This window comes from Eubalaena glacialis, chromosome 1, assembly GCF_028564815.1.
Source record: "Eubalaena glacialis isolate mEubGla1 chromosome 1, mEubGla1.1.hap2.+ XY, whole genome shotgun sequence".
In the NCBI taxonomy this organism is placed as follows: Eukaryota; Metazoa; Chordata; class Mammalia; order Artiodactyla; family Balaenidae; genus Eubalaena; species Eubalaena glacialis.
In genome coordinates this window covers 216,569,486-216,591,577 of record NC_083716.1, presented here as the reverse complement: position 1 = coordinate 216,591,577, position 22,092 = coordinate 216,569,486, and the positions used below count along the sequence as shown (strand labels likewise).

General features: G+C 34.1%; 1 protein-coding gene across 4 annotated transcripts in view; it reads left to right on the top strand.

Moving 5' to 3' along the window:
- The window catches only part of IKZF2 (IKAROS family zinc finger 2), a 167,705-nt gene that overhangs the window by 90,372 nt on the left and 55,241 nt on the right, over positions 1-22,092 (top strand). For all 4 annotated transcript variants that reach the window (XM_061204697.1, XM_061204669.1, XM_061204679.1 and 1 more), the window contains 2 exons: positions 11,434-11,700; positions 18,042-18,209. In XM_061204697.1, coding sequence (XP_061060680.1) covers positions 11,434-11,700; positions 18,042-18,209 — 435 coding nt within the window. The remainder of the gene's footprint in view (positions 1-11,433; positions 11,701-18,041; positions 18,210-22,092) is intronic.

Sequence of the window (22,092 nt, the reverse complement as noted above, 5' to 3'; positions counted from 1 at the left end):
CTCAAAACCAACATGTATTCATGCATCTTTCTTTTCTCTTCATGCTTGCCCCCCTTCTTGAGTGCCGTCTGTCTTCTCTTTATTATATAAAGCATATCCAACCTGTAAGTACTATCTTAAATGCCACTTACTTTGTGAAGCCTTCTCTGTCATCCCCGTGCTTCCCTGGAGTAAATATATCCCCCCCCCCAGTTACATCTGTTTGATGTCCTACATTTTATGATATGCTTTCATATGGTAGCTCTATTAATAAGTAAAATAGCTCTAAGGGTGTTGTATATACAATTGTACTTAATACTCAGAACAGCCCTAGGAGGCAGGTAATACCATTTTCTTGATTTTATAGATGAGAAAAATGAGACTGAGAGAGGTTTCTTGAGGTTTCTTAAGGTCATGTGGCTAAATAAATGAAAGGGCCTGGCCTTAAACCCGAGGGTACTGAGTCTCTTAGCCATAGGCTCTAACTGCTTGCACTAACTGACTATGCTTCCCCAATTTTATGACTTTTATATAGAGGATATTATTCCCAGTTTACATGGTAGGAAACAGGGGCGTGTTAAGTTACTTCTTAATGTTCTCATATGTAAAGTACTTAAACACAGGTATTCTAATCCAGCATTTCCATTATTCACCTAGTACCTCCTATGTTGCTTTGTAATTATTTTTTTTACCTTTTAACAAATGCACTCTATATGACTGACTAAAGTGTCTATTCATTAGGGGTAGGAAACAGGTAAGAACATTGCAAAAAAAATTGCCGCTGCTACATTACAGAAAATAAAATTTGCTGGGTGGTTGTCCAGATTCATTTTTCTTAATCACAACTACACATTTTCTCTTTTTTGCTACTACTTGATACGTTTTCTTGATTATACATTTTTAACCAAACAATCCTGCATCTCGGGGCCAAATGTTGACTCTCTTTATTTCACACAAATAGTGAAGGGTTTATGGAAGAACATCAGGGAAAGAACTTCTGTAGCCTTGATGTTTGTTCCAGATTTTGGCAACCAGGGATATTTGAACCCAGGGTATGGAAAGCTGTTGGGTTCCTCTGTCACTTCAGTTAAGAGGCTCAGTAAAGCTGTTGAAGTGCATCGCCTGGCTTTGGTTCTTCCCTCTGTTGCCCTTGCTCTGTAATAGAAACCCTGCTCCATTTCTTATCTCTTTCTCTTTAGCGTGCCGGCAGCACTGCCTTCTGACCTGGTTTAAACGTCCTCAGTGACCTCTGGCAATCTAATGTTTGGGTCCCTTCGGGAATATGCCCACTCAGCTGGATTTTATAGTAATGATTTTACTTCTGACAGAAGTTTGGTTAACAATTTTGTACTCCCCTTATTAAAGAGAGAATTTCACAATGTAATTTGCTTCACAAACCTCCCACAGTTATGTTAAGCAGATGGTTGCCAAACACCAGTTCAAACTAGATTGCTCTTATATGAAATAAAATCCATGCTCAGAAAATCTGGCAGTGGAAGCTGGTCTTCCTCCAAAACAGGCTCTCAGACAAATTTCTCTTTACTCAAAGCTGGCAAACTACTACACCTGTATTCAACATGCAGTAAAGAAAATGTCAGATGGCACACATCGATTCAAAGTTACTCTTCTTTAACATACTGACATCCTTTTTTCTTTACTGGTAACTAGTAACTGTTTTGCTTTTGGTGACATAGGGGAAATAGCAAGAATTTGGTGATCAGTTCTTGGTTCTAGTTTCAGATCTGGCTCTGAATAAATGTGTGACTTGGACATGTTACTTCACCCATTCTGAGCTTTAGTTTTCTCATCTGTAAAATGAGGGTAATATTGTATACTTCACAGAGCAGCTGTCATGATTAATATCAGGTGATGCATGTAATGCACCTAAAGTCTTTCCTTTTATACAGTGGTCCTTTAGTTAATGTTATGTCGATGATGTTTTGTGTTTAAAACCTAATTCTATTATAATTATTTGTCACTTGTGGTTAATTTATGCATAGCCTATGTAACTTAAAAAAGTGGGAAGCAACCGAATAGCACAGGGAGATCAGCTCTGTGCTTTGTGACCACCTAGAGGGGTGGGATAGGGAGGGTGGGAGGGAGGGAGATGCAACAGGGAAGAGCTATGGGAACATATGTATATGTATAACTGATTCACTTTATTATAAAGCAGAAACTAACACACCATTGTAAAGCAATTATACTCCAATAAAGATGTTAAAAAAAAAAAAGTATGATAGGTAAATCAGCAACAACAGTTCAATAAGCATTTATTGAATGCCTGGTACGTGTAAGGGGAAGATGGTTTTACAATTGTGAATAAAGACAGCATTTCTTTTCAAAAATCTTACACCATAGGGAGCATAGAGTTAAGGCAAATATACTAATGAAATCACTGTAATGTGTCTTTGTGCTCAGGAAACACTTCATGAAAAAAGGTGGAAGATAAGTCAGCTTCGAAGGTATGCTGATATTGACAGAAGTAGGGGAAAGATTCCAGAAAATAATAATAGGGGCCAGGGCGGAAAAAATAAGTAGAGATGTATAGGATAAGTTCCAGGAAGAATGACTAGAAAATGACTGGAAAAAGTATGAATAACTAAGGGACTAATAGGACATATGGCCAAGAGCAATGATGGAACTGTGCTGTGGTGGTCCTTAAAGTCCATACCAGTACCTTTGTATTTAATTTGTAGGCAGTGAGCAGTCATGGAAGACATTTAGAAGAGCAATATGAGCTCTGCTTTAGGAAAATTAATCTAAAAACTGAACATACGATGAAATGGGGGAGTGGAGTGTGGCAAAAAACTGAAGAGACCCAGCTAGAAAGTTGTTGAAATTGTTCCAGGTGAGAAGGCATGGGGAATCTTAAAGAAGTTCTGTGTTGCCCACGAAAATGCACAAAAAGGAGTTGGATATGCAAGACATGGCACATATTGAATCTCTAGGACTTGGCAAATGCAATCATTCATTTAAAGGATGGATAAGGGGATAGACTGTTGTTTGCCTGTGGCACTTCTATTTAAACTAGGCTTATTTTCTCCACGTTGAACATTTCTCATGAACTAGTTGTCTGCCAGAAAACAGAAACTTCACCCTTGGGCTACAGTGATGCCACTGTGCTGGTCAATAAAGATGGGTAGTCTGATGATGGGCGTGCTGTTTATGGTTGCATGCATTGTGGGAGACCTTTAGGGAGTGAGATGTCTAGGCTCCTTAGTTTTACTTTTTTTTCCAAGGAGGTAGAGAGGATACTTTTTTGGTATTTATTTTGTTGTGAAGATCTCTTTAAATGTAAATGAAATACTGCATGAGCTACTCATAGGTCTGATTTATCTTTGTAAAAAAAATTGACACAAGACTGTCAAAATGTGACAAAGGAAGTCCTAAAATGCCATCCTCTGTAACTGTTGGTTTAGAGATTAAAGTTGATTATACTGACTTATTCCTCAAATGGCTGTCTTTACCTACCACTGATAAGTCATAGCATGACAAGGAATATAGAAAAAGCAAGGATCAGGAAAAGGATTGAATATTGGCAGATTCTTCAGGAATTAGTTGTACTACATGGACCTACCCCTGCCTTAAGACCAAAGCAAATCTAAAAATTAGAAAGTAGTTCTTTTGAGTGGGCATATGCGTCCCAGACTTGATAGAAAGTATTAATTCTGTAGTTCAGTTTGTGGAAACTTATTTTTATTTTATCTGACTGATGTGGTCTTGAATTCCTGGTATCCTCTTCAACTGATGGACACAGTTTTATAACATCTGAAAGATCTATTTGCCCAGGACTGGTATTTGTCCTAAATATAATACAAATATTAGTTACTTGTTTAATTGGAGAGGCAGTATCATGTCATAGGAAGATGCGAAGCTAAGAGACAGAAGATCTTGAGTTGATATCATGCTCCCATTTACTACCTTTGCATCCGTGGGAAGGTTATTTAACAACCATGCCTCCGTTTGTTTATCTGTGTTTGCCCTACCTACAATCCACTGTGGTTCTGAGTATCCAATGAGACAATATGAATTTTTTAAATCATGAAGAATTATAGTAAGTTGTTATTTTTCTATTATTATTATTATTAAAAGGATTCTAAATCCTTAGTGTAAAGAGACTATTTTATCTAGCCTGCTGTTATCAGGAGCATCAAGTGTTATTTTTCCCATATTTCAGGTGATGCAGGTGGCTGAGTCAAAATAAACAAATTTCCCAAAAGGTCCCAGAACTAGTTAAGTGGCAGAAAGGGAGGTAAAGACCCTGGTTTCCTGCAATCAGGTGCAGAGTAACTTTCTTCTACACTGTTTTTTAGAATAGTAGTCATATTTCAGAAACCAGCACTGTCTTGATCTATTACCCTACTAGGTTTAAGAAATACATAGTCTAACTATATTGGGGAAAGGAGAGAGAGAGTGGGGGGAGGACGAGAAAATGAGGTGATGTGATGTGCAGACAGAATGCTACCTACAAATGGCTCAGCTGCAGTTCACTGACACCAGTGTCTAGACTTGTCCAACCATTTCTAAAACGAATACTTTAAGGATGTTATGAGGGAGCTGTTTTGCAAGACTTACGCATTTATTTACTCACAGTTAAAAGGAACAAAGTTTTTATATTGTGTGAAATTTTGTTGAGGAAATTTGTTGAAAAATGATTGCACATACCTTAATATAATTTTTGTTGTAAGGATTTTACTTTCATTGTTTAGACGGTTGTAAGTTCATTAGTAAATAATTGTGCTTTACATCAGAGTTTTGAAAGCAGTTTGTTTTTTTAACACATTATTTAAACAGCTGCTGGGCTGTTAACATGGATTTAATCATGTTTGGTGTTTCTTTTTTGAACGTTTAAATGAGAGTTGTATTAGCTCAGAAGCAACTTCAACAGATTATTAGATAGACATATTGATTCAATTAGTGTGTATAACACCGTTTCAAGTATCTGGCACAGCCCTGGAGAAATTGATGCTTATAAGTAATAACACCCCTTAAGTGCCCCTTTGAATGTTCACACAACAGAAACCAAGCATATGAAAGTCCACTTATACATCACACCTGAAAGATTTTTTTTCCCAGTTTGATAAGAATGGCATTTTAGCTCTCTTTTATTATTAGCACTGTGAAAGAAATATTTAACTCCTGTAGTATTTGCTTCCTTTAAAAATTGAGTTGAAAAATATGATTTGGAAATTAAACAGAAATAAATCACTAAGTGGATAGTAATTGATCTAGAAGGCCTATTTTATACTCCGTAAGATCAATAAATATTATATCCTTTCAAATACAGCAAATAAATCATAATCCCTTTGCATTATTTTCCTGGCTAGGGAATTTCAATAATCTGTTCGTGGATTAGTAGAATCAACTCATACTAATAATAAAGTTTTAAGTTGTATAAAGTTTAATTTAGATTTAAAAAAATATTTTAATAATGATATTTTAGGTTCTGGTTACTATGATTTTTCAAAACTTGACATTTTAAAAAAGATAGGATTATCTGTGAAAACCTCATTCTAAGGATGAGGATAGAATTTATTCCTTCAATTTGGTAATTCAAAATTAACTGGATATACTTCACCATATGTGTAAAAAATGATCTTTTCCCCCAAATTTTAAAAATAATTGAGAATTTTGTATTATTTGAAGCCATCTGGTGCCAGACATTGCAAAATCATATGCCACCTTGCATAAGTGGGTAATTTGGTGAAGTTATGGAGTAAAAAATAGGAAATGTCCAATTTCTAAGGAAAAGCTTCTTCACATTTATGTACTGTTTAGGTCAATAAATTCAAATTACATATGTTAGTAAAATATTTCCTGTACTTTTACTCATAAACTCTTTCATGACCTGGGTATATACCATCCTGCTAATATAGGCTTCTTACTTAAGTGAAAAATATTCTTCAGCTTTTAGTCTTAAACGTCATAATCAGTCACTTTTAGCAAAGTATTAGGCAAACAATAAATATTTTCTGGTTCAGTGAGTTTTAAAGAGAATTCCATTTTGGTCCTTGTGTCTTATTGGTTGAGGTGGGTGAGATCTATTTTGTGAGGTCTATTAGTGTATGTAACAACATTGTACATTTCATTTTCCATTTTATTTTTAAGTGGTATACATTTCGGTTTTGAATTGTCTTTAATTTTCGAAGTATAATGAGAGTAGTAAAGAAAATTTCAGTATGAAATAGACAATTAAAATAATGTTGTTTTAACAGCTTCACAAAATAACATAATTTTTCCCCATTTGGTTTTCTGCCTTTTTTAAAAAAAAAACAGTGATCTATATATGTTTAGCTGTGTAAATACCCTTATTCAGTTATCCTTTTATTTAATACCATGTTACTGAATTTAAGGCAAGTCTAGTGTGACTTTATCCACTCAGTATTATGTATCTCGAAACAATGATAATTATGAAGGCTTTGAGTGTAGAGAGCACAGTGTAGTTACTGAAGAAACTTCTACAATTGAAATTTGTTTGGCCTGGGAGTCATTTATAAGAGCTTTTGTGTGAGTCTCTTTACTTCTCGACATTGGGATGATTACATGTAAATGGGAGGTGATTAAACCATGCGTTTTTATAGCATCTATAAACTATATCCTAAAGTTCAAAAATAGTAGTTTGAAAGCATAAAGAAGAGGGGGATAAAGCTTTAATTCATAAACATGTTTGCATTATGAAACAATTTTTTGCATAAATATATGTGTGGACTGTTTTAACATGAAATATATTCAAAGCTTTGTCTATGTAAAATTGATTATGAAAGTCTTTTTGATTAACTGTTATTATCCTTTAACCGTGTTCACAAACCTCCAAGTCTACTAAACAAAAAATCACTATAACAATGAACTTTTTCTTGATGCTTTAAAATTTGACTTTTCTTTGTTTTAAACTGTGAACTATATCATCTCCTTTAAGAAAAAAAAAGATACCTACGTTAAGCATATTTATTTATTAAAAATATTCAAATATCTATATATTATAGTTATTTGTGACTACAGTATCAAATAACAAAGAACAAATTGATCAATTAAAATCTTATTTCACATCTTTTCATTGCTAATCATTCATTTTGACAAAATATTGTTTTTATTAAACTGTTACTGCTTGTCAGTATATAAAAGTATATGTAAATTCCCACAGATATGTTTAAATTTTACATTCTTCATTTCGTAGCAAGAAAATAAGCTTGAAAAATAATTGTTGGTATTGAGATTTATAATAACAAGATTTCTTTTCACTCACACTAGCAAGTTCTTATCTTCATAGAAATTAGCCATTTATGAGGATGCCTTTCTGTTAACCAAATTGTAAAAGAAATATTATATGAAGAGTTAAAATTTAAAGATTTGGTAACTCATGTACTATGATTATTATACAATGATTAATAATTATAATTAATAGCTTTATATATTGTAACTACAAACAATTATAACTCATTTATTAATATATAAATTATAATTCAGAGTATAAATTTACCAAACATTTGAATTTAATCATTAATGAGTTAAAATAATAGCTGCTCTGCGTTAATTAGAAACATCCTAAACAGTAAAAATAAATCATAGGAGAATTTCTTTTATGTTCTTTGAGTAGGGAAATTTTTTCTATTTAACAGTTAAAATTCAGACCACTTTAAGTAATCACTTTTTGTCCTAGAATTTCAACTTAATTTTAGTAGGATGGGTTAAAAATTAATTAGAATGGAATTTTGTTTGTACATAGGCCATCATATTAATGCAAAACTTAATCTATGCTATGTATGTATTAAAATGTGTTTCATTTTATTGATTTACTATATCAATAAATATACTCTATTTACTACAGTAATAGTGTGTACATCCATACATGGCAAACATATAATTCCTTAGAGTATAATATTGTTAGAGAAAAGATGACTATAATTTTCCACTTTTTCTGTATTTCAGTGCTAATAAACATTTTTTTTTGTGGATATTCATTTCAAGTATATTCTTCTGTGGATAGAAATTCTAAGTATAATTGTAATATCCAATAAATTGTTAAATGACATATTTACCCATGTTTGATACTATGTTTTGATGTCCATATTATAATATTCCCACTAGGGAAAAGATGATACTTTTTAGTGTAACATCAAGTCATATCCTTCATAATTTTGTACTGTTTTGAAATTTAAGAGGCCTATAGTTTCAGACCGAAAACCCACTCTTTTAGGAATACATTTCTTCAGTTCTCGAAATGAAATGCTAGTAGACCTTATACTCATTAAAGGTAGCTTATCAGTATTGACTAGTTCAGGAATGTAAATGATGGCATTGCTGCGAAGTTTGTGATCTTTAGGACATCACTTAAATGTGCGGGAAAATTTGCTCACAGGCTGGTATATGAAGTCATGCTGCATAAAGTCATACTTTGCATTTGTTTTCTTCTTAATATTTCTTTTAAATGACTGACAATTGTGGATGAAATGTGGGACTACATAGGGTAACCAATAGTATTTTACATTAATTAGAAAATTTTTCCTTCTCAGAAAAAATATGGAAAAATTTCTTGGAATATGGAAAATTCTATTGAAGCAAGACACAGAATCCAGAAGCCATAATTGAAAATGTTAAAAATTCAAAATGTAAAAAATTCAAAATGTAAAATTAGCATACATGCCAAAAAATACCCTAGAGTAAAAAGATAAACCAAAATTTTTGCAAAACATATCAGACACAGCGCTAAGTTCCTTAGTATATGAAGCATTTAAATTCAGTGAGAAAGGCTGACAACCTAGTAGAAAAATGGGCAAAGAACTTTGATAGGCAGTTCTAAAAAAAAAAACAAAAAAACACACATTTAAACATAGAAAAAGATGCCCAACTTCATTCACAATAAAAAAATGCATATTAAAAATCTAAAGTACAATAACCAGTGTTTATCAGATTAACAGTTCTGTGTGGTATTATACAATAGTGTCTATAATAGCACTAAACAAGAAGTAATCTTAAAAGCCTGGATGAATGAATTATATTTGTAAAGTAGATTTTATGCAGGTATTAGAAAGAACAGTGTAGATTTCTGTGTATGGAAAATATTGAACAGATGTTAATTGAAGAAAGGAAAGTTAAAGTCAGATAAATTGTACAGTCCAATTTGTGTAAAAAGCGAAACTATATATACATACATGTACACACATACATATACGCACACACAGTTCTAAACAGAAGACAAGGATAGGGGTTGTTTTTGAGACCAGAACTGAAGAATGGGTGAACTTTGGGTAGAAAAGGACTTAATTTTCACTTTTTATCCTTTATGATGATTAATTTTTCGTTGCTATGTTAATGGATACTTTAAACATATTTTAAAAAAAAGCTTAAAGAAAGAAGATTCTAAATCAAGTAAAATACCTCAGGGAATACTGCCTGAAATACCTCCTATATGCCATAGATTTCTTTAGCATACTGGGGATATTAAGATGGAAAAATATTGTCTTTACTCTTCTCAAAACCCAGTAAAGCAGTCCTAATTTGTAAATAGGGTAAAACTCAAGGGAGTAGATATCTTATTAGAGATCAGGCAAGAAGACTGTCTATCCCTTTGTAGATCTTGGGATAGTTTACATACTATAAGTTAATTGATCTTTACAAAAACCTTATGGAATAAAAAGAGCACTGTATGTCCAAAGATAAATAATAGTAAGCCCATTTTTTATATTTACACATTTAATGCTTACATCTGCCCTAGGAAGTGGGTACTGTTATCGTCCCAGTGTTGTAGAGGACATAGAGAATTTAAGTAACTTGCAGAAGGTGACACTGCTTACTAAGTGCCACTGCTGGGATCTTCACTCTTAATAGCTAAACTATTCTGCTTAAACTTTATTCTGTAATCTGAATTCATCTCCACAAATGAAAGACGTAAGATTCAGAGGTTAAATAATTAGTTCAAGATTATACTGCAGTAAATGTCAAAGCCAGTTCTCCTAAATCCAGGGATCCCCACATTGTACCACAGTGCCTGTAGTTCACAGGGGAGAAAGGGAAGAGTCATTTTGATAATATGTACTACCTATCATGAGTACTAACGACAAATCACAGAAGGGGTGGTTTCTCTAAGAAAACAATTGCAGTAAAAAGAACTTACTTCCTTTTTATGAAAATAGTTCCTCTATTCAAGAAATACCAAATAATTTGTTTTGCTTAGTAACTTTGATATGGTTTCTTGAGGCATTTTCAAGATCACTGGATAAAAAACTGGTATTCATTTAAAGCTTGTTTCTCTTGTGAAAGAACTCTGTCAGCAATCCATAATGAGGGCTGTGCTAACAAAATTCCAACTTTTCTGTGGGATGATCCAAAAACAGCAAACAGAAGGCACTGAATTTCTTAACAGTCACAAGTGCGTGCATGCATGCTATGCCATTCCTGTCATTCACTGCTTTTTGGTGTGCATAGATTAAAGTTGGAATACTTTGATTTGCAGACTAATATGTTCCATAAAGAACTTTTTTCACATAGGAAAAAAAAAGAGTAGCTTAAGAGCACGTGAGGTCTGTGCACTCTGCCCTTCATTTATACAGCTCTCAACTGAATGTATGTGTTTAGTCTGATTTTAGGATATTTGCCTTGACAGTGTGCCTTCATACGTCTAAGATATTTGCTGGATTAAGATCCTGAGTTGTTTCTCTTGATATAAAAAAAGAAAAAAGAAAATATGGTTCTGATGAACCTAGGGACAGGATAGGAATAAAGACGCAGACATAGAGAATGGACTTGAGGACACACGGAGGGGGTAGGGTAAGCTGGGACGAAGTGAGAGAGGAGCGTTGACATATATACACTACCAAATGTAAAATAGATAGCTAGTGGGAAGCAGCCACATAGCACAGGGAGATCAACTCGAAGCTTTGTGACCACCTAGAGGGGTGGAATAGGCAGGGTGGGAGGGAGATGCAAGCGGGAGGGGATATGGGGATATATGTATATGTATAGCTGATTCACTTTGTTATACAGCAGAAACTAACACAACATTGTAAAGCAATTATACTCGAATAAAGATGTTAAAGAAAAAAAAAAAAAAAAAAAAGCAGGTTTATGCAAGTACCCTGATGGGAAACAGAGACTATGAAGTGTATATATAATGATTGTTACATTCAGAAGAGGTGTAGCTCAATGGGTTAAGTAGTAACTAATCTTGTCTTTTTCATAATCCTACCTCAGTCTCAGTAGCCTTAGTGACAAACTCAAAAGTATAACAATACCAGTTGATCTTGAGCTTTCCTAAGCCATCTTCACTTTCATGCCAGAGCTTCACGGAAATATCATAGAACACAGTATGTATTAACATTGCCTGGGGGATGGACCATATTCTACTTAGTATAGCATTTTCAACCATGTTAACAGAATGGCAGTGGGTGGCAAAGAGATGTAGGTGACAACACATAACATGCATTTAAAATGTCTTCCTTTCTTCTTTTTAAATTACAGCAAATTCAGTAAAGCTAGAAATGCAGAGTGATGAAGAGTGTGACAGGAAACCCCTGAGCCGCGAAGACGAGATCAGGGGCCATGATGAGGGTAGCAGCCTAGAAGAACCCCTAATTGAAAGCAGCGAGGTGGCAGACAACAGGAAAGTCCAGGAGCTTCAAGGCGAGGGAGGAATCCGGCTTCCGAATGGTAAACTGAAATGTGACGTCTGTGGCATGGTTTGCATTGGGCCCAATGTGCTTATGGTACATAAAAGGAGTCACACTGGTAAGCAGCTGAAAGAATAACCTGATGACTGCCTGTGACATCTGATGTTGATATTACCTGACATCTATTCTCTTTCCTTTTTATTCAGGGGTGGCAATGGTGAAACTACCTTTTCAGAATTCTGCTAGTATTGGATTGCTGAAAAGCAGAGAGTAGCCTGGGTCTTGACTTCCAGCCTTCAAATCTGAATAGCATATCAAAAAGAAGTTTGGGATTCAGTTTCCACAGTTCTTAATATAGCAAAAATATGATAAGGGTTCAAAAGGTATAGGAGAATTTCATTGTGTAACTTGATCTTTTTGTATTCCTATACATATTTTACCATACCCATGGGCAGGTAATAGAGTTTGCTAGCTAAACGTTTATACGATAACATGGTACTCATGCATTTATGTAAGGGTCGATCATTTTCATCTTGTCTAGTTAACTTCTTGGAATACAATTTCCAATCAATCTTTGCCTACCATGGGTCTCTGTAGGAGGCAGATATTTATCTTCCCCAGTTCCAGGATGTCACCATCTTCCTGTAATTTTAAACTATAACTCCTGCAAGGAGATACATAGGGTAGAATACAGCAAAGGGTGGTAGGAATGTGTAATCACAAAATCAGGTGAGGAAAGAGACCTCAGGTTAATTTAATATATACTTTTAGACCTTTGAGTAATGTGAAAAACCAACTCAGTGAGAAGGACTTATTTAAACCTCTTCAAATCCTTTGGTAAAATTTTTTTTAATTTCTTTTTAATGTAAAACACAAGAAATGAGATTGTGGCAAGGTAGGCGGATCGTTGACCCAGAAAAATTCAAATTTATATGAAATCTGATTTAAAGGTAATGATAGCTTAAACTGTAATGCAGAGTAGTATTATACAGCAAAATAGTAATAACTCATACACTCAGAGTTTTAAAATATGACACTCTTTTGGAAGAGAGATAAATCACAGTAAAGACATTGATTTAAAAGATTGACTTTTAGATAATCAATTTCATAAGTAGATGCTTAAAACATGAGAGATACCAGGGACATTGATGTCTTCTTAGTCCAAACCTCTCATTTACACATGAAGAAACTGAAGCCCAGAACAGTCAAGTGATTTATCCATGATCCCATATGTGGTTAAGGGCATTGTGAGGCTAGGATCAAGGTTTCCTGATGTCCAGAGTGGTTTTGTTCCAATATTCTATGCTTGGTATATCAATATATCAATACTTTATGGTGAGGTATTACTATAAGGCTGATATTTTAATTATAGTGAGAAATTACACATTAAAATCAGTGTTATCTTAAACAAAATCATCAGCTCTAGGGCTTACACTCTTATCCAACCATATAGTCAGTTACATTTTTACTTTTTTGTTTTGAATTTCCTTTTTAAATAGCATCATGATTTTTAAATATTTTTTAAGTTTATAGTAATATTTGTATTACTAATGAAAATTTTTTTTTAATTTTTAAAAATGTCTCATGGAAAAATTAAAAGATCAAGCTTGGTACCATATTTGATAAGAAAAAAAGGCAAAGGCTGTAAAGTAGTGAGGCTACTTTTCTTCTATGCTCATGAAGTAATTCCAACTGCAGTTCTAAAAGAAGAGTTCCACAAAGTTACGATGTATTCATCATCTCAGAGTGATTATATTGAGGAAGATGATAACACTCAGATGTCTAACTTCTCCCATCTAGCAATGTAGAAACTAAACAAAATTAGTCTAATGACTTTTCAGTTGAATTCATATAGTGTTCATTTTAAGGCTGAAAAATATATTTTAAAAAATTTTGTAAGATATTTAATCAACCTTTTATGGTCTGAGTTAAGAATATTCAAAGAATCTGAATATACTCTGTTGAAAATTTAGGTTAATTGATGTTTCACTGTAACTGCAGTGATTTTCATGAGGATTGTTGGTTTGTAAACACAGTTAACAATTGCATACCTACTGTACTGTCCATTTGATATTTTTTACTCTAGTAGAGTTGAAAACCATCTAACTAACGTGGAAAGTGTTTCTAAATAGTTATACAGATTTCCACAAGTCCTAGGGGTATGGGATTCACTCAGCTAGTAAAGGAAAGGAAAATAGACTGAACAACTATTTAAAGTACTCTTGGAACTCTATGAACTTTTATTGTTCATAAATATTTATTAGAGTATTGGAAAAATTAGTACACTTTCCTCAGATCTGCGAGGTTTTTCTTAAAGTTGCTAGCCATTCGTAGAGGAGTTGGGATACCTGCCATACATTGTTAACCGTGAAATTGTGATGTGTCTTTAAATTAGCCATTTTTATATGTATTTCTGATGACCCAGTTTATACATCTGAGTGGGTCATGACATTTTCAACTCCATTTTAGCAATATGAGAATAGAAAGTCTACTTGTATTTCTTTAGATTGGAAAAAAAATAGTCAGAATATAGTCATTAACCAAATGTTTTCTCCTTAATTTGATGAACTGTCTTCATTTTAGAACTTCCCCCTCTCACCAACTATTTATAGCTCGCTAGTATAAAAGACTCTGTCTTAAATTCTTAAAAGCCTTTGAGAAACATATGCTTGTTTCTATGAGCATTTAGCTCATGGAATGTCTAATATAAAATTGATAGTGGAAAAAGATACATAACCACCCAATTCATTAAACTGACATGGAGTATCATATCTAATTCACTTCTTCTTCTTTCTCTTTCATACTCTACTGAAGTGCCAATTCCAGCGTCTTTTTTAATGGCTTGGTGCTATTTCTTTGGTATTGCTACTTTAGTAGGTAATCAGGTAATATTGTCATCGGATACTCCAGGCACTCTTCACTGGGAATACAGGGAGAAGAAAAGAAATAGGGGTAGTAAATCAATTCATGCATAAACACAAATTGATACAAACACTATAAATATAGAATATCCTTAATTTTGCATCTCTTTGGGGTAGAGTACTGTTATCCTTGTAACTAAGTTTTCAGCATCATATTTTGTCCATTGCAGCTTTGTAGAGCCATTCTCTTGCTCTAAGGCCCTCTCTACACGTGGTTGGGATTTTTCATATTTGTAGGTGGTTGTTCCATGCAACACAGGCACACCCTCTGTCTTTGATTCACCAAAGCAAATTGATGCATGTATACTTGCATTTCAATTGAATAAACACAGATCTAGAAATATGTTTATGAAAGTATATAAAATATTGAAATATAATTTATTCCATAATAATAATAGTAGATAACTTCACCCAGTGAATAAAAATGGTCCTTGAGTAGATTAGAAGATTTAAAAAAAAAACAGATTGAGAATGGAAATAAAGAATAGCATGGCTATGTGACTACATCTTAATTGTTCTCCTGGATCCAGAGTTGTTAATCCAGACTTTGGTGCCCACCCATGGGAGGATTAGTTATCACAGATACAATAGCCTACTTGATGTTTTTGAATTGGACTTACTCTTTAAGGTCACTAATGTATTTAGTAAATTTGTGGGTTTCTCCTGAAATTTGCTTTTATTTACATCTGAAGAAAGTGATTAATATATATATATATATTTTAGACAAGGTCTAAACCAACCTGAAAAGGACCAATTGATTCAGTCTATTTATTAAATAAAAAACAAATTATTATAAAAGAAATAACCAAGATGTGTTGTTTCAAGTTACATAGACAATATGGGTAGTCAACTGAACCTTTCAGTTAGTTATCAGATTTTACACATACCTCTGAAATTAATAGGCCAGGAAAATCAGTATTTCTTAAAGCTTCATCTGATTGAAATCAAAGTGCATTATTATCATAGTCTCTTTCCTCTTACCAAAAATGGGCGCATGACTGATTACCTTCATCATGCTTCTTTCTTTACTTCCCATGGCCATGGGAACAGAATTAGCAAACGCCTTCACACTAAGACTTACTCACTCAGCAACACGGCAGTGTCTCTGGATATAACTAGACATTTCTCCTACCCTTTTAAAGATGATCATATAAATTCAGAAGTAATTCTTATTAAAAAATATTTGAGGATATCTGGAATATTTTATAAATGTAACCTAACAACTAAATTACCCTGTCATTAGTCTCATAAAACTCAATTAAGTAAATTAAAAATTATTTTTAAAAAATGATCATTATAATTTTTTTAGATTAGCATTATTCTGAATGATGAATTCAGTAACCTAAATTAGGAATTTTTAAATATTTCAGCTCAAAGACTGTAGGAGGCTTAAAGAAAATCAAAATTAGCATGCTACAGGAGTATTTTCCAAAGGCAAACATGATTTCAAATATTTTTGTTCACCACATTAATTTGTTTTAAAGTTATTGAGTACTAATTTGTTATTGCCTGGGAAACCCTACATAGATTTCAAAAGTAAAATCAAATGTTTTTAGTAAAATGTATAATTTACATTTGCTATTAACTTCTTAGAGAGTAAGAAAATTTCATTAATAAAATCCTCCTACCTTTTTATTACTAATTTCATGACACAGGTGGGGAGTAGAAAATTCTGACTTTAAAAAGTTTTAGACTGCTGTGCCATTGAAACAAGTAAAAGAACTGAATTGTATATGTGTGTGTGTGTGTGTGTGTGTGTGTGTGTGTGTGCATAAGATTAAAAAAAAAGATTTACCAAAATTTGGTTTATTTTTAAACTTTGATTATTTTATAAGATATCATATGAGAGGTTTTAGGTTGTGCCTCTTTTTTAAGCTGTATTTAGTGTTGATTTGTCAGTTTTACCAAATGAATCAAACAAGTTAAATTAGGTAAAATTTAAGGTAACTTTAACATTATGAATAATTCTTTTTCAACCATCAGTATAGGACTTTTTGTAAACTTAGGTCATAAGCTCTCCAAATTTCTTAAGAAAAAAACCTTAACCCTTGCTACACACACACAGATTACTCTTTTTCAGTATATATCTCATTAAGTTCCAAAATGAGCAAGAACTACAGAATTCAAGATACACCTGATCTGTCAATTTTTCAGTTTCCTTGGGCTTTATAATCTATATGATAGAATGTGCAGTGGTAGCTGCCAGAAGGTGACCAAAGTTTATCTTATTTATGCCTCCTAGCTTTCTTTAATAAAAAGAATCACTGAGTTTGCATTATTTTAAAGGCCCCCAAATATAGTGTGGTTTCATTATTCACTATTATTATGAATGTTTCAGTTAAAGATATGAAACATGACAATTCAGTGTAAAATTTTTTGAAAACTATTAAAATTACAGTCATTATCTAACCTCAAGTACAGAAATGGTCCAGTTCAACCAAAAGGGAATTGTTTTTTAATTAAATTTTTATTCTAATGTTGAGTTTTAATATATTTGTATTATTTATATATTAATTTATATTTTATGTCTATCTTTAGAGATAGACATGTTTAAAGGGAGTATTTCATCATGGTTTAATGATGTTATCAGTATGATCCTACTTGCCAATTTTACTCCCTCATCAAACTACGTTTTTACCTTCAGTGACATTGTCAACAGCCAGTTGATGGCAACAGACAGCAGATAATTCTGGCTTAAACAATTTTAGGGCAATATGAGTAGTAGGAGAAAAGGTTCCTATCAAATAAATGATTTCCACAAGAAACAGAGAATATATGTACAGGAAATGTCTGGATGAATAATTTTCTTCTGATTTTCTCTGATTATATCAGGAAATTTTGCCACAGGTTTTATTGTTAGTGACTAGGAGAATCCAGAGACCTGGGCTATATTTTGAGATTTTGTGGTAATGAGCTTTGCAACCTAGTTCATTCATTGAACCTCTTTGGCTCCCTGATAACAAAATTATCAGCTAAATTAGAGAGTTAGACTGAAGGTCCCTTTCAGCTCAAAGTTTCTGTGATTTTTTTTAAGAGATAACATGGTACACTAAATAGAGCAAGATTTTGTAGTCAAATTGACCAAGAGTCATGATCAGCTCAAGTACCTATTAGCTGTGACTATAATCAGAAACTTTGATACTTGAACTTCCATTCCTTCATTTGTAAATTGAAATTATTAATACCAAATTAGTAATGCCATCGTGAGGTTTGAAATATTGTATGTAAAGCAACCAGTAAAGTCAGTAAAGTGATGGCACCTAGTTGTTCAACCAGTGGTCAATGCTATGATTGTTACTCTTTGCAGTCAATGACAGGAATCCTGTAAAATTTACATGAAGAGTGGAAACGGCACTTGACCTAAAGTTTGGGACTTTGGTATTAGCAAAGCAAATTCTAGGAAGATAAAGGTTTAGAAGACTTAGGAGGGAGATGGACATTCTCAGCACAGAGAACTGGCTGTAGTTAACATTGTACAGCAAATTAGTCACTTGCACATAACCTACTTGATCGTCCCCACCTCTTTCCCCTTCTGCAGGTGAACGTCCCTTCCACTGTAACCAGTGTGGAGCTTCTTTTACTCAGAAGGGCAACCTTTTGAGACACATAAAGTTACACTCTGGAGAGAAGCCGTTCAAATGTCCTTTCTGTAGCTATGCCTGTAGAAGGAGGGACGCCCTCACAGGACACCTCAGGACCCACTCTGGTAAGTGCCACCAACTCTTTGAGAAGAAAGTAAAATATGAGAACTCAGGGGACTGCTATAGCATAATACAAAGTAACTTCTAGCTTTGTTGCATAGCTGGGAATGAGCTAGACAGTATTTTTATTTGTGTACACTGAATAACTGACAAATCTTGCAGGATGCATATGGCCCTTCTTTTTTAGACTTACAGACTTGGCAGAAAGGAGTACTGTCAACTGAAGAGTTTCAAGCCATTGAAGGAAGCAGCTGTTATATAAATTTTCTATGATTTTAAAATTTTACAATTATTAATGCAGTAATTATGGTTAATCCAGAATAATGGAAAATCTAGTAAAATATCATCGTTACGTGCTGTTGTTACCATAGAGGAGAGGAAAGCTGTGGTATTATTTTGACTGATATGGTACCTGGGCTGGGACCTCAGTGGGAAGTCAAATATCACTATTTTTAAACTTGAAGATATTATGCTCATTAGAAAATTGGCTGTGAGAGTGTTTTATGTTTAATTTTAACCCTCCTTGTTTCTTTAACTCTCAAACTATAGTCATTGGATGCTCTCTGAAACTTTTCTCTGCTTCATAAATCATCATTTAAAAATCTAGAATGAGTTTGATTTTATTTTAAATGCCAGAATATAGTGCATACAAGCAAAAGAATGATTAGATACTGAATGAATTCCATTTGGCTTTAGCATGAATTGCCATAACTAAGAAGTTAAAGGTGGAAAATTAATATAGAATACTCTCAAGCCAGTTTTATATGCTCCTTCTGTTCATAATGACATATGAAAATTTAATTTTAATATGAAGATATGATGGAAGTGATATCTTCATCTACATTGACAAATTATATTAGAGAGTGCTGTGGGTTGTGAGGTAATGCTCATACTATCTTTCTTTACATTTTTCCTGTTAATCCTTAAGGCTTTACACAGTTTTTTAACGTGAACGTGAAATAATGTAAAACTATTCTAGACATTAACTCTTAAATTTGGGGCTGTTACAGAAAAATGAAATTAAAGCAAATATTAAACTGTTTTAAGTATATATTTTATATTCATCCCTGACTTAAAGCAGTTCACTCATTTCCAACTATCACACATTATATTTTATTTAGAAATTATGCTGTGAAAATTATATCTTAAAGTGGTATTGTTTTATTAAAAAAAGTATTCTTTATTGAAAGATATTTTTAAGACCTGACAGTTATTTCCTTTAGGTAGCCATGCACTCTGGCTTATTAAAGTATTATTCAGTTGGCCAAGGATTATATAAAACATAGCTTTTCATGAGGATGAAGTTGAGGCAGAAATATAACTTTAAACATCTATTTCCACTGGTCACAAAATTTACAAAACTGTGTTGTTTTTACTATCATGGTTTAGTGTATACATGTAACTTTACCTGGTGATTGCTAGATTGCTCTTAGAAGGTTCACTGCCTGGTGACACCTCTGGAAGGCATTTGACAGTCATCTCAATTTGTTTCCTTGATTTCCTTTTTGTTCTTTCAAGAGATTTATCCCTGTGGGTAGTGTCTAAGAAGTCAAGACACCTTGGTTTTTGTGTTAGACTAAGCTGGACAGCTACAATTGGTTTTGTTATGCAGATTAGGCATGGTCCATATAGGGGCTCCTGGTTGGTGGCTAGTGGAATGAGGGGAGGGAAATATGTCACCCAAAGTAAGCCCCTTCCACTGGCTTTGCAAGACCAGACCCTATAATTTACATGGTTCTATATAATTATAAAGTTTATGTGCATAAAGCAAAGCTGTTTCTATGAAACTGTAAATTTTGTAAATAAATACATTTCTACTTTGAGGTTCAAAAAAAAAAGATGTGGTCCCTTTAACTGCTATTATGCTGATTTTGCAATTTGGTATACTAAGTCATGACTTTTACAGATATATAAACAGATATGTTCAAGTTGGCTAATAAGGGGAGTTTAATGGAGGGATGAGAGGGGGAGAGGGGTATCATCCACTTACTGCATCATCAAGGGGTGAAGTCAGTTCAGACCTACTTCCAACACTAACCATCACCAATGTTTTTCACAATAGATAGAACAAAAAACATAGCTTCCAAAGCCCATGCTTCTCTAACTGGTCAGAAAGCTCAAGGTGATCATTAGAGCTTTCTTCTTCCACTGCCAATTTCATCTTCCCCTTACTTTCACCCTCTTTTTAGCCCCTGGTCTGGACAGGGTTCTTTATGGGTGATCCTGAATTCCTACAAGTTTGAGTATTTGGTGGCCCTTTCTTCCTTGGATTATTGCAGTTTTTCAATAACCAGCATTATTGGAGAAGTTTTTGTTAGAGATGCCCCAGTAAATCTCCTGACTTTCAAACATAGTTGGCCTTGCCCATATCGTATAGCAACAACCCCAGATCATTTTGGTAATCTGGAAAAATTACCAGCCAATAGCCCACTTCTCTTCCTGTTAATTCAGCAGCTTAAAATGCCCCAAATAGCCAGGGAGTAGTCTCAGCTTCCAATACAATGGTAACAGAACTCTGATCTCTGGTAGAAACATTCTTTCTTTGGGCACTGAGATCTCCAAAACCACCAATCCCAAGATTTCAGCACAGGAAGTGAAAAATCCCTTAAATGAGTTATTTGAGGTATTTGTGTTGTGGCCACTACTACCTTAACCTCTTTGTTCTCAAACTTATGCATTCTGGCAATGGAGGAGATAGATGACTTTTGGCATTTATCATATCCTATAGAACACATCCAAACTTCTCCCAGCTAGCAACTTTACATGAACCACTCCACTGGTAGGCCACTTCACCACTCTATTTAGCCAAATGATTCTGGATGATGTGGCATGAGGTATGGCCAGCGAAATCTATAGGTTTGAGCCCATTTCTGTATTTCCTTTGCCGTGAAGAGAATTTCCTGGTTACAGTCAATATTTTAGGGAATACTATGATAATTGTTAAGGCATTCTGTTAAATCCAGGCGTAGAGGCACATACAAAAGTATTGAAGGAAAGGGAGGTAAATCTGTATCCCGAATATCTATCAATTCCTATGAGAATAAATTTCTCCCTCCTTCAGGTTGAAAGAAGTTCATTGTAACCTGCCAGCCATTAATTGACTGGTCGATCACCTTGGAGAATAGTGCTGTATCAGTGTCTCAGCATTGGAAAGTGGTGAACTCAGCAGTTGTTGTAGTTAAATCAGCCATAGAGAGGGGGAAATCTATGTTGTTGAAGCCATACATAGTTTCCACCCTTGTTCCCATTGTCACTTTGTACATGGGCCACTTGAGCAAGCACCAGGGTAGCTAGATAAAGAATCTGACTGTCATCCATAAAATAGATTGTGTTATTGGCTTGGGTCACCCATCACATAATCTTGTCCAGATTACTATGGGCGTTCTCCACAATGGAAGCCCTCTAGAGGGAATTCACATAGTAACCATGTTGTCACACTTTGTACCAATTCTGAGAGGCACATCTGCATAACTCTCCCAAACCTTCAATCTCCAATCTTCCAGTCTTGTTTTTCCAAGTCCTTGACCATATGGCCATGCCATGTATCATTACCTCAGCTATCTCTTCTTCCATGCAAACCGTACAATCTGAAATTCTGCTAGGGGGTTATCTTTCACTACTATATTTCAGGGGCAGCCCCCTTCATTGGGCCGATAACACAGTAGTTGCAGCTAGTACTAAATACCATACAATCCATTTACAAGCTGGGTTCATGTGCTTTTATCCTACATTAATTGGTCATTGAGAACACCCCATGAGGCCAGATTGTGAGAGACTGTGAAGCTAGTAGCAGCTATCAGAAACACGTGAGCTACTTGCTCATGATGTATACTTGGGCTTCCCAAACCTGTGTGATCCAAGTTTCACTTAACAATGAAATGCTCTTGT